The sequence below is a fragment of the Lynx canadensis genome, chromosome B2 (assembly GCF_007474595.2).
Source record: "Lynx canadensis isolate LIC74 chromosome B2, mLynCan4.pri.v2, whole genome shotgun sequence".
NCBI classification, from domain to species: Eukaryota; Metazoa; Chordata; class Mammalia; order Carnivora; family Felidae; genus Lynx; species Lynx canadensis.
Genome location: NC_044307.1, coordinates 43629974 through 43643587, shown reverse-complemented (window position 1 = coordinate 43643587; position 13614 = coordinate 43629974). Strand labels below are relative to the sequence as shown.

General features: G+C 43.4%; 1 protein-coding gene across 2 annotated transcripts in view; it reads right to left on the bottom strand.

The window, feature by feature from the left end:
* The window catches only part of RUNX2 (RUNX family transcription factor 2), a 129277-nt gene extending 115894 nt beyond the window's left edge, over positions 1 to 13383 (bottom strand). The window contains exons 1-2 of one of the 2 annotated variants that reach the window (XM_030315628.1): positions 12516 to 13383; positions 3503 to 3659 (exon numbers count right to left, since the gene is read on the bottom strand). In XM_030315628.1, the coding sequence (XP_030171488.1) occupies positions 3503 to 3659; positions 12516 to 12893 (535 nt within the window). In that variant the 5' untranslated portion in view covers positions 12894 to 13383. The remainder of the gene's footprint in view (positions 1 to 3502; positions 3660 to 12515) is intronic. The other variant, XM_030315629.1, reaches the window with a different exon arrangement.
* Positions 13384 to 13614: the final 231 nt, after the last annotated feature.

Below are 13614 nucleotides of genomic sequence, written 5' to 3'. Positions count from 1 at the left end.
TACTTAGACTATTAAAAGTCATCGGTGCTCCTCCCAAATTCAAACACCTTGCGTAAGAACAAAAGCCAATTATAAAATTCATTCTGTGAGTATGAAGCATCTAAATGTTCAACGCATTACCAGTAAACATTTCTTTTTCAAAACAGGTGGGTTTGGGGGCAGGGGGGAGAAACAAGCATTTAAGTACGACTACAATCTGCTAAATCAAATCCTGAGGAACAAGATGTACTTTACCAACGGAAATAAAAATCAAGGAGGTCCCTTCTACCTCTTATTGCCCATTCAGAAGGAACATGAACGTCATGTTCAAGAAACTTCCAGAAACTACCACCCAACGAAGCAACTGGTTTTTCACCTTAAAAGTAATAACCAATTTCCTAAATCAAATGTTTACAGGAGTATTCACGATTTACTTACATTTTCAGAAAATTTTTGAAAAAAGCTTTTACCAAATTCCACTGCTTGTCACTTTCCATAAGTGATAAAAAAAAAAAAAAAATTCAGGCTTCTGTTTAAAAAATGCAGGCTCCTAGTTAGGGAGCTAGCTCATGAGACAACTGAGTTACCATCCTTGGCTTCACCTAGGAACTACTTCCAAATTATTATGTCCTTAAGACATATTATTTTTTGAGATAAACATCGGACCTGTCATTGAAAGACAATTCTAACCTAGCCTGAGAGGCTATGAGGAACAGTCAATAGGGGAAGACTTCAAGCAAGGATTACATCTTAGATTGATAGAGTGCCCTGCTCTGCACAGTGCAGGTACTTACAAATGCTTGTAAACTGAAAGCAGCATGTTTGATAGGAAAGTGAAGAAGCACACCAAGAAAACTTAAGGACTAAATATTTCTGTTTCAATAGCGAACACAGACTTCCGTTGAAAATATAAAGGAGAAAAAAGGAAAAGACAACTAAAAACCTTAAGCCACTCCTAACTTAATACAAGTGTCACTGATGCTCTACTGTTAATTCAAAGTACTTTCAAAAGTCAGCTGAGAACCCATAATGTCAAAGTCAGTAGTGAAGTGCCTCCCTTATAAATCTAAAAACTGTGTTTCGATTTCTGAGAATTTATATCTCTACCACTGAAAAGAAAAGAAAAAGTGTTAACATTCAAGAAACTTGCTGGTTGTCGTTTTTTAAGGCTACTCAAAAGAGAAATTTTAAATGGCTGGGGGGAAAAAAATACAATGGTATTTTCATCTTCATCGTGATGATGATCCAGACTTCCTAACTGAGGAGGAATGCAGAAGTGTGAAAATCAAAGAGGAAGCCGGAAAGAGTTTTTTTAGAAAGCAGGTCAGGTACACAGGCAGGTTAAAGGGTTTCCTGCCACTGAAACACTGACCCTTTTTTTTTTTTTTTTTCAAAGAATGGTATCCCTTATCAATGCTATCTTTTTTTCCTCTTCATTTTAGTTTGATATTACTGTTTCCTTTCACATAACGTTCATGCCATGATATAAAAATCTATTATTAGTGATAAATCAATTTTTCTTTCTCTCTCCACACGCTCCCCCCCCCCCAACCCCCAATCTAAGTCTCGAAGACAAGTCTGGACCAATTTCTCCATCCTGCCTCTGGCAACAGACTGTAGCATTTCAGATCCTCCACCAAGTCCCGGCTGCTTCAAAGGAAAAATCCTACTTTCTTCAGTTAAGATCATAAGAAATATAGGGGGAGGGGGTCAGCTCTGTTTGGACATAATTACACTTCATCAAAAGAAGCTTTCTTCATCTTCCATGCGTGAAAAGTCTGCAAGCAGTTAAGTCTGTCTTTTTTTTTTTTTAAATATAAAAATTGCTATTTGGGAAACCAGCCAAAACTCAGAAAGCCAATATAGTAAAACAGTGCACACCCTTTGTTTCTCTTTGAAGTTTCTTAAATAAATATGTTGAGGGTTTACAAAGTACACTATCACTTTGCCATAGTTTCTACTCAAATTGATCAGAGAAAAGTCATGCAGCATCTATGTAATACAAAGGTAAGGTAAATGGAAACACTAGCTTGAATCTGTAAGGTATAGTGTCCAGTCTTTTACATACAGAAATTCATTACTCTAATTAAAAACAAAATAAGGTTACATAAGAAGAAAGATGCAATTCAGACCATGCAGGTAAATCATCATGTTCAAATTGTTCTTGATTCCTACTAGAAAAAAGAGAAACTTTTATTGTACTGTGGACCTGTACCAGTTAACAGAAAAAAAAAAATAAAAAAGAATATACACTTGACACCCAATCAGTCAACAGTGAGATAGGATGTGTCTTTTTTTCTTTTAATGAAAGTAAACTAAACCTGATGCAGAGATAACCCCTTTAGTTTTGAGTCGACCAGAGGTTCTGAGCCTCATTTTATTTCAAACAACCTTTCAGTGACAGTATCTCATTAGCATGCATCATTTTTTTTTTTAAGTTAAAAAGTACAGCTTCTTGGCCCTGTTCCTAGAAAGTAAACTAAAACTACTCATCGGAAACAGCCTTGCTTGAATTTCCCTTATCAAGTTTTTACAATGGTAATAATATGACATCTGATCCAAACTAAAGAGCAATTATCGGACATGGCTTAAAAATTGATGCTTCTTATTTCCTAATTCAAACCTGGGTAGAAGTCCTTCCATAGGTCGTTATAATTTATTTCACCTCAGTCCTAAAGTGGTCTATTTTCTCTCTTCGTATCGAAACACTTAAAATGGAAATATTAGATTCAGTAAATACATAAATGAACAGAATACTTCTCATGAAGGACTATTAAAATTCTCTCCACGGGAAAAATAAAAGGCAAAATGTTGGTCTCCTTAGAGACTATTTTCTAAAACATTAATCCCCCTTGTTTTCTATTTTATAATCTTTTTAAGGACTCCCAATATTTGAATATGGATGCGGCTGGGGGAGACCCTCAAATAATGTGGGAATTATTTAGTCTTAATCACTCATGTGTCTGGGCAACTCTATACGGTCATTCTAGCATGCGTAACACATCATTCTGTACAGGCTTCTGTAAAAAACTATGATTTTTTTTAAATAGAATCTTATTACAAGAGTAAGTTAAATCATAGGGAGGTAACGTGATAGATAAGTGAAGAACATTAGGCCGGCTGTCCTTGCTACGACTTACAACAAAATTGATACTATCAGGAAATTGATCCATCGCATTCTTTTTTCTTTCTTCTCTGCCACTCAATTTATTCAGCCATTTGGCATCTCATAATTCAGAACTTAAACCTCCAACTGTTCTCTCCACCTAATGTGCTCACGCCCAGTGGAATTAGGGACCAGTTTTTGTGAAAACACTGTTTGAATTTTCAATATCATAAAACAAATGAAAAAGGCCTGAGTACTCAAAAACACACTCAACTTCATCTGGACATACTTAAATAAAACCTTCAGTAATTCTATTCAGCAGAAGAAGGTGCTGATTTGTATACACACTAGCCTACATTTCCTCAGAAGATCCTAATGTGTTTATTCCACTATCAATATTAAAAATCAGAGACCTACCTCTTCCACTCCGGCCCACAAATCTCAGATCGTTGAACCTCGCTACTTGGTTTTTCATAACAGCAGAGGCATTTCGGAGCTCGGCAGAATAATTTTCGTCGTTGCCCGCCATGACGGTAACCACAGTTCCATCTGGTACCTCTCCCAGGGCCACCACCTACATAAAACAGGAAACACAGCGGCAATAATGGCACATCAGAAAAGCTTCAAAACTGAGACTATATTCCCAGTGTAAATGATGTTGAGACTATATTCCCACTGTAAATGATGTGTCTTATCAGGATTTAGTGCTCCAGTCCAGTAATGGCAGACAGGAATGAAGCATCTGCATACGGGTCAGGATGCCACTTCAAACAGACCAACGTTTCAGGGTCCACCCATTTCAAAGGCAGCAAAAGTTTCCTTCATTTGTTGCTGGATTCTTCACAGAATACATGTACATTTTTATTAAATCCCCATGTTAGGTTGTCCATAGGAATTATGCCACAGAAGGAAGGCTGATGCCCCATCTGCAGATTGCATTGTACATATTAAGGCACCGCCTGTCTGCAGCCTGGAGCGCCCCGAGGTGTGGTCTCATCCAGATCACAGGCTAAAAAAAGAAAGTCTGGTCAGCTCTATGGGAGAAGACATTCGGATGAAATCTCAGAGTTCCCGGCTATATGGAAGCCTAAATATGGTGGGGTATCCAGCACTACGTTTCATCTCCTTACTTTGGGCTACATATTCAGCTGTTAATCACACTGCAAATAATTACTGAATGCCCACTCCGGGGTTAGATACAGACAAAGCCATCAAGAAACTTAAAGTCTAGGTGCAGAATAAAAGGTACATAACGAGGACGAAAACGGTCACTGACAAATGAGTGGTACAGATCCAAAATACACCCTTGGCCAAACTTGATTCTGTCTTGTCCCATCTGCCATTTTGGAATGACACAGATGCCTCCTTCACCTTCAACAGCTAACCTGCAACAGATGAACTCAGTCAAGGAAGGATCCAGACAATCGGTCTTTGAGGTCAATAAACATTTGCACCGCTCCAGGGCTAGGGATCACACTGGCAACCAAGGTCAGCTGACTCGCAAACAGGCGCCCCTGTTTAACAAGAAGCCTGGTAAGGGAATGCCGCTGGGGGAGACAGGCTGCACAGGCTGCACTGTCACATAGACACACTATTCTTGATCCATTACCCACCCCCTGCCCCTCGATAATATCCTCTCTCTCCACTAACTTCCAGGATCCTACATTCAGATTATTTCCGCCTCTTCCTCATTCAGCTTCCAGATGCCCTTGTGGTTACTAGGCAATGGCTCCAGCTAAGGTAGCCCATCAGTCTCTGATAATAACACCCATGTGCACTCGCCTGTCTGGCAAATATCCCACTGACCCTTCTGCGCCTCGTGCTGGCCCTCTCCTTTGTCGAGATTTCCACAAGGCAAACCTAAGCATTTAATTCCATGCTCCCAATGCAATTTGTAAATACTCTCATTAAAGCAACTTTTTTATAGTGTGATAAAACAGACACCGTAACTACGCTTTAGGGCTGAGTTCTCCCCACCCATGACCCCCATCCCAGTCCTCCTCTCCTACACAGCCTCTATTCTGGCCAGGCAAACAACCAACCACGCAAAAAAGTTGTCTATATATATATATATATATATATATTTTTTTTTTTTTTTTTCCCTTGCTTTTCTCTTAGGCTGTTTCTCAATTCCATTCCCTCTTTAACACTTCATTATTCAGCTTAAAATCCTATAGCCTTACCTCTAGAGCCCACTTCCACAGCACCCCGCTGCACTCAAATGATCCTCATTTCCATGTACATATATTAGTGATCTACCTAATCCTTGTGATATACTAGACCAAAGCGGTGAGACTCACTCCTAGGAAACCAGATTATACACTGGAAACTACATGAGGGAAGGGCCTTCATCAGTCTTGCTCACCACCAAATGCCCAGTGCCCAAACATTACCTGGCACATAGTAAGTGTTTGGTAAATTCTTTTGAAAGAAACTGATGAAAAGGTTCCATGAAGGGCACCACCTCCCACAGCAAATAGTCTGTGAGGCTCCTAGCTAACACTCTAAGAGAGAGAACCAGTTAAAGGCTGAGTCAGCATCTCCCGGTAACAGCAACATGCTCTTGCAATCAAACTAGTTTTCTGACAACTTTTTCTGTCCTAGAGAAGAGGGAATTGCTGACTATCCTCCTGGTTACTCTGTTCAGTCTGAGAAATCTCCCAGGTCAGGGGCCAGTCCCTCGAGGACATGATTTCCTCCTTGCACCCTTGATCTAATGTCTCAAGGGGCTATGGAATAGAGGTAATGCTGTACTCCTACTGGACACAATATGCTTTTCAATTTTTTTGAATTCACAAGGCCAAAAATGTGAACATTTGAAGACACTGAAACAACTGATCATGTTTGGCCAGTATTCATCTGAAAGTTTGACATTTTTTACACTCAGCATATCGCGTTTTAGCACCTGCTGTGTGGCTTTTGATGTCAAAGTAAATATGGAACCAGTAAGCATACTAACGAAGGCAGAAAGGTTTGTACTGCTCGGAAAAAAATGAATGCACCTAAAATCAAGAGGCCGCTGTTTTTTCTCACCTCTCTTATACATCTGCTATGATGTCACACAAATAATTTCATCTCCAGGAACCACAGTTTTCCAATATAAATTAGAAATAATATTTTCAAGTCTACATAATATAGAATATACTATATAAGTAGAGTGTAATTGTAATGATGTTCTTTTTGTAAAATGAGGAGGCTCACTTCAGTTCCAAGTCTGCTGTGTGCTAAACATGGGCTTTCACTTATAAGCATCCCGAAAGCATTCAACTGGACATGTAATTCTCTACTTCATGTCCTGAAACGTTTGTTTTGTGTGTTGTGTTTGGTTTTTTGGTTTTTTTTTGTTTTTGGTGTTGTTGAGAGATAGAAGATGGCTGCTGATGGGTTTCACTTCTGTCTGGCTAAATTTAAAAAAAAAGAAAGAAAGAAATCTGCCCCAATATAAAGATTTTCAAGAGTTCTGGGACATTATTATTTTACTGCATATTTTTAACATAATGGACTTTTTTTTACTTAGAAGAAAAGGAAAATTGATTCAATATGGAAAAATATGAAAGAAAAGATCCCTAAGAGTGAAATACACAAATCCACTTTTCTTTGCTTAAGCAAAATAATGACCACGTTAAATATTGGTATGTTTTACGTATTCCACTTAATAACAAAACAAAAAGGTAATCACAGATTGTGTGAGTCTTCTATGAGGCTTAGAACTTGGCCTAAAAATGAAATGCTCACAACAATGTGGTGACAACTTTTCCTGTTATGGCTGAACTCTGTTTTAATGGCTAAATATATTGGGGGTTTTTCTACGATTCACTCTACCAAATCTGATGCCTAATGTTTTTCTGAGGAAAGAAAAGAGGGAGGGAGTACTGTATTTGACTTTATATCAATCAGAAGTATAATTATATGTCAGAGGGTTTTAAAAGAAAAAGTAGATCTCTGAAGCTAAAAAGTTTCCCTTAGAGATTCTCAACTGTGTTTATCTAAAAGAAAACCAAAAGAATCAAGAAATTTTTACACATTTCATCTGTACCAAACCCAAGCAATGGAAAACATTTTAAGGGGTAGAGAGCAGTCAAAAATCGCTCTTTAACTGGTTAGGAGTAAGCACACATTAAAATTTGTTTCCATACTACCCAACACAAAAGATCCGTTCTGCAAAGAACAGTTTGTGATGAAATCTTGACAATTACATTTCTAGGTGTTTTTAAAATATAAAGTCTACAAAGTCAAGAAACTTCAGGGAGAAGAGGGAAGTAATTTTGTGTCCTGACATTTTAGAACAGAGAAAAAAGTTCCTTTATTTAGCACACCTCACTATAACTAGCATTTAAACCATATGATACGAAGCTGGTACAAAATAAAGTAAAAGGATACTTAACTCTAGAAGCTACTGAAATTTTATATGAGACTCCTTATGACTAAATCTGTGAATTACCCTAAAAAAGCAGCAATAGAGAATTACCTCAGGCCCTTAAAATTGTTTTTGTGGTATTTTTGCATGGAAATTAAAATTGCCTATGACATTTCCATGGACAAAAGTCTAGTTTTAACCAATCAATTGCTCTTAACAGACCAATATCATTTGGCACATTGTACCTGCAGCAAAATTGAAATATAATTATTTTTCAAGATAAAGTCTGATCAAATCTTTCTTTGGAATCAAAAGCTGTAAGGGAGCAACTGCAAAATGGAAAACTTTAATTCTTATGGCAATTATTTAAAGATAACTTTAAACTAGTAAAACGTTTCACAAATGTTATAGTGAATATTTAGAATTTAACCTAGAATTCAGGAAAACCTGACTGAATTGTAGAGAAAAAATAAATGCAATATAAAATACCATTTCATAATTTAAAAAATATATGTCAAAGAAAAATTTGATGGAAATTATATCAGTACAAGCTAGGAATTTATGGGCCATGTTTCAAACTGGTTTAGATCATCTAACAATGAATGTTCTGGCATTTTGAAAGGAGACACACAGCAATGCTAAAGGGGAGAAAATAATGAAAGATATCTTAACCATGCCTGTTTCCAAATAGAAGTTTCCTTAAAATTTTTTAAAAATGTATTTTCCTCCTAAAATTATTTGTTTCAATTACCTTTCATATATTCAGTCCTAAAATTTTAAACTTTAATTCATATTGCATCTAAAGGCAGAACACAAGAAATGCATCTGTCCTCACACAACTTGAAATCTATCATAATTTACATAATTCTACTTAATAATGCATAGTTGACTTAACCAAGTTTTAAAAGATTTAATAATCTGTTCTCCTTTGTTTAGGTATAATCACATTCATAAAGATACAAACAGAAAGCCTAATCATTATATACCTTAGGAAAATACAACTCCCTGATGTCAACTATTTATTAGCTGCATACTTGTTTTTGAAGAGAAAAATGGCCAACGAGGTTGAAAAAAATTATTTTCAAATAGAAATTGCTCCATCATTTTGAAACTCTACTTATGACAAATACTGAAAGGTTATCATTAAACATATAGAATTAACTATGAGCAATAGATCATATAACTAAAAATGTGTTTTCTTTCTTTAACGTTGCCAGAAAAACATATGATACTGGTAAGTATACAGCCCAGTGTTCCCTAACTTAAAACAGCACAATAGCCTTGCACCATTTTTAGTTTTAAAATATACATCTGGACTTAAAATTTCTGCATAGTGTTTCAGCTTGAAGCTATTTAAAGCAACTGAATTATAAACCCTGAACACCAGGCTTCATGGTGGAAATGCTGACAGACCTCTGACTGTAAGGGTGCTACTGGATATAAGGCTGACATGTTCTCTCCACTATTTCTACCAGACCATTAGCTAATGAACTGAATTTGCAAGCTTTTTTTTTTTCTTTTTTTTTCTTTTTTTCTTTTTTTGGTCGCTAGAATTATCTAGGACAGAAAGGGCCTGGGATCCTCTAATAGTATCCCTTAACTATTTTAAGCGTTCAGTGAGATACACCTGAAAGAAATGTTAAAAATATTTATTTCCATTTCCTTGACACCTGGAAGGACTGAACATTACAAAACTGCAGAACTTTGTTAAAAATATAATACAAATAAACAACTTTGCATATTTTAAAACATACTAGTTGTCTTTGCAGTTTTACATGCTGCATATAAACAAATCATTACGTATTCTTGCATAATCCCAAAACAAGATCAGATGAACGACACTAATATGTTACTTATGTCTTAATATAATACACTGTCAATATCATTTTGAAGCATCATTTTAAATTAACACATCAAAATACCATGTACTGAACTCATTTCTGATTCTCTATAGTGCTGAGTGCAGTGTCACAGATATAAAATATGGGCTCAATATATATATTAATTGGAATACCAGATTTCTCAACAATTAAGTTCTGTATGTGTTTTTTAGGTATATTTACCTACCTACTATCTACCCAACAACACAATAACTTTGTACACAGCGCTAAATATGATAGCCAAATTGCGGTCACCACTTTTAAAACTGAGACTTCTTCATATTATTTCTTCATTGCAGATGTATTTGATTACGTTACAAGGGTGTGGAAAGTCTACTGATCTCAGGCTTTTATCTTAAAAGAAAGGTAAAGGGAGATCGTTTTTACTAACATTCAGATGAAAACAATAAAAAATGTCAAAATCTGGATGTTCCAAATCTCTACACATCTTTCTCAGCAGAGACAAAACTTGTATACTGAGTGGATCTCAGACATCACCCTCTGTCTAAATTTTGTTAAATACAGGTATGGAGGTTGGAGAACACAGCGAATTAGGTCTTAAGTTAACTCAATTTATTTTTCAATCAATACGAATTAAAATACTCAATTTAATATGGTCATGTATAATCTATGGTTTTGCTTACAGGTCAGAAGTAAAACTGCTCTGTAATTAACAATAGGATGATTAGTAGCAAAGAAAACAATTTATTTTCAAAATCATTTTTAAAGGGTGGTAATGAGAAAACCTAAAAATAACCAAAATATCTGAGAATAGCTCAAACGACATTGCATTCTGTCAAGTTCCATGCAAATTCATTGCGTTCTACCAAGAAGATCATTTCTATCCAAAATACCAAGGCTCAAAATCAACTCAGGACCATAAATGTAGGAAAATAGTTCAAGACAGTTATACATTGAACATGTTTAGCAGAAAAAACGGAATGCAGAATATCGTAACACCTAAACGAGATTTTTTAAAATGTAAGTACCTACCCATCTATTTTCATATATCTTGATTTTGAATGCCTGACGTGGCATTTAGGGACAAAATATCTACTTATTTGTACTTGCTGTTTTCATCCAGGTTTTTTGTTTGTGTTTTTAGGGGTTTGGCGGGGGTGGGGGGGGGGGGGGGGGAAACAAATTTCCACTCTTCGCTTAAGGCGAATTAGAACATTCTGGGCCTGTGGACGATGAATGTTGTAAAAGACATCTCTTGTTATGGAAATTCGAATTTCTACAATTCACATACATTCTGAGCTTTTCATATTTCAAGGAGGAAAACATTAACCTACAAAATGGGTGGTTTATAAAGGGAGAAATGGAACGGTAAACACACACACACAATTTCTTGAACCAACTGCAAAATGAAACTTGCCCCAGAATGCAACATCCCCTTTCCTTAACAATTCATTCTGATTTCTGTTCTGATGTAAGACCCATCTAGATAACCAGCTCTAATTGACCTGGACTCCTCTTCCTTTCCACCCCACCCACACACGGAATCTGAATTGGTGCGTGGGGCGGCGGCGGGAGGGGGGTGATCCACAACTGGGAACTGCCAGTGGCCTGTGGGAGTTTGGCCCCAGGGTGCACAGTGGCGGGGCTGGCACGATTCCTCACTACCCCCCGGCCCCCCAGGCCTTGCTTACCCTGATCTCCACAGATCCCAAAACCCAGGGACCCAGGCCCACCTTCCCAAGTTCAGAGGCTAGACAGGGCCGGAAGCGTCTTCCTGGGAGTGCTCTCCTCCCTGTCTGGCTCACCGCCCCCTCCATCTCGGGCGTCCAGTCCCGCGAGTGTGGACTGCCCGGTTTCACCGTTTCCCCATCAACCCGGTGCGTGCCGGGCCCTGGGGGCTCCGCGTCTCCCCCTGGCGAAGGCCGTCCCGGGAAACCTAGACCGCCTCATGGAGAACCATCCGACTGCTGCGAGAGGCTTCGGACCCTGCACCCTCAACCTGCCTAGCCGCTGCCTGCCGCTCCGGCTGCAGACACCCGCCCTCCAACTAACGGGTCGGCGGGGCGGGCGGAGGAGGCCGCGGGCGCCCCGGGAGCGCTCTCAGGCCTCGGGGGTCGCTCCTCCGCGCCCTGGCCACCCGCCGGAGCCTCCCACGACCTTTCAGAAACAGAAGGGCCCTTTGAGATTTAGGTCCTTTAAAAGTACCAGTAAGAGAAATCCGCAAACTTTCACCTCCGTTTTCCAAGCGAGCGAGCCAAAGGCATTTCACGGGTTTCCCTCATCCCTCCCAGGTGGGGCGAGGCGGGGAGCTGGGTCCAGACTCCCAGAGGCGGCCCGAGCCCCCGCCCCCTCCATTGGCCTCCTCCCCGCACTCGAGGGTCCAGCGCGCGGGACCCCGGGGCTCTCCCGCCTCGGGGCGCGCGGCGACCCTGGCGGCCCCGCCTTCCTCCCGGTAACGGGAACTCGCGCGGGTCTGCGAGCCGAGCAAACGCCCCCGTCCTGCCTCCCCCTCACTCGCTCCCAGAGTCCCTAGGTTCGCCAGGGACCCTCTTGGACACCGGTCATGCGGCCCACGCGCTGCAGCCGGCACCCGGCGCCCCGCCCCGGACGCGAACGCCCGGCGCCGGCACCCCACGAACACTGGCCCACGAGTCCGGGAGGGGCCGCGGCCGCTGAGGCTCACGCGGGTTAGAGAAGGGGGCGCCAAGCCGGGCGGAGTGGCGTCCGGCTGGGACAGGACAGGGTAGTGGCGCGCGGGACCCCGGGGAGGGCGGCGCGGGCAGCCCGCGGTGTCGGGAGGGTGGGCTGCCCAGCGCGGTGGACTCGGGAGTCCCGTGGGAGGAGGCCGGGGCTCCTCACCCCTGGGGAATGGGGGCGGGGTGGAATAAGCCGGGGTGGCAGCGCCAAGAGTGGGCACCTAGGGGCTCCTACGAGGAGGGGAGACGGCTCAGAGGAGTGGGTTAGAACGAGGGGTAATGAAAGGATAAGGGGGTCAAGGGCCCAGGTGGTGGCTGCCGGCACAGGTGGGTGAGGGAAGGATCTGAGCGGGGTCATGCGCCCGGAGCCCGCCGAGGGATCCGGAGGAGGAGAGCCAGTCGGGGGTCTCTCGGGTCAGAGCCACCAAGGTAGGAGGACTCAGAGGCCGTCCGGGCCCCGGGACCCGCGGGTATGGGGACGCCGGCCGGCAGGTCCCACGGCGCTCGGCCGGGGGCGGGGGGTGGCCGCAGCTTACCTTGAAGGCCACGGGCAGGGTCTTGTTGCATCGCCAGTGCGAGGGCAGCACAGAGCACAGGAAGTTGGGGCTGTCGGTGCGGACGAGCTCGGCCGGGTGGTCAGCGATGATCTCCACCATGGTGCGGTTGTCGTGCGGCGGCCGCAACCGGGGCACGGCGGCCGCCGCTGCCGCCGCCGCCGCCGCCGCCGCCGCCGCCGCCTCCTGCTGCTGTTGCTGCTGCTGCTGCTGTTGCTGTTGCTGCTGCTGCTGCTGCTGCTGCTGCTGCTGTTGTTGCGCAGCCACCACCGGGCTCACGTCGCTCATCTTGCCGGGCTGCAGGCTGCTGGAGGGAGGGCTGAAGCGCCGGCTGGTGCTCGGATCTACGGGAATACGCATCACAACAGCCACAAGTTAGCGAAGTGGCCGGGGGAGGGGGAGGAGGGTGGAAATGAGGGGCGAGGAGGAGGAAATTGGGGGGGTGGAGGCGAGACGGGGGGAAAGGGGATGGAGGTGATGGGGCCGAGGAGGTGAGAAATCAAGTTCGATGAAGCCGACTGCCGGGAGGAGTCTGACGGGGGCCAGCGGTGGCGATGCAGAGCAGTCGGGTTGGCGGGTTGGGAGACCCGGGAGGTGCAGATCTTGCCGGAGCTTTTGGAACGCCCGCGGTGGCAGCTGAGAACGGGCGCGGGGATGTGTGTGGCCTGGGGAGGCAGGGGGCTTCAGTTTGCAGAGTGGAGTGGGGTCCCTTGGGGCACCGCGTCCTGGGTGCGCTGGCGCCCCCTCCCAGGTCGAGTCCAGCGGTGGAACGGAGTGGATTCAGTAGTCCAGCCCCGGGGCAAGCATAGCCGCGCGCTCCCCGCCACCGCCGCGCCGCGCGCACAGCTGCCCAGCTGCAGGCGTCCGCGCCGCCGCCGCCGCCGCCGCCGCCCGCCCGCCCTCCCGCGCTGCTGCCGCCGCCGCCGCCGCCTCCTCCGCGGCGGCCTCCGCTCCCCCCGCGCCGGCCGCACGCTCAGATTCCTCCCGCGGCGGCTGCCACCCCGGCTCCCCGGCTCGTCTCCTTCCTTTCCTTTTTCCTCTTCTGGCCTTCTTACGGCCACCTCCTTGCATCCATCCACTC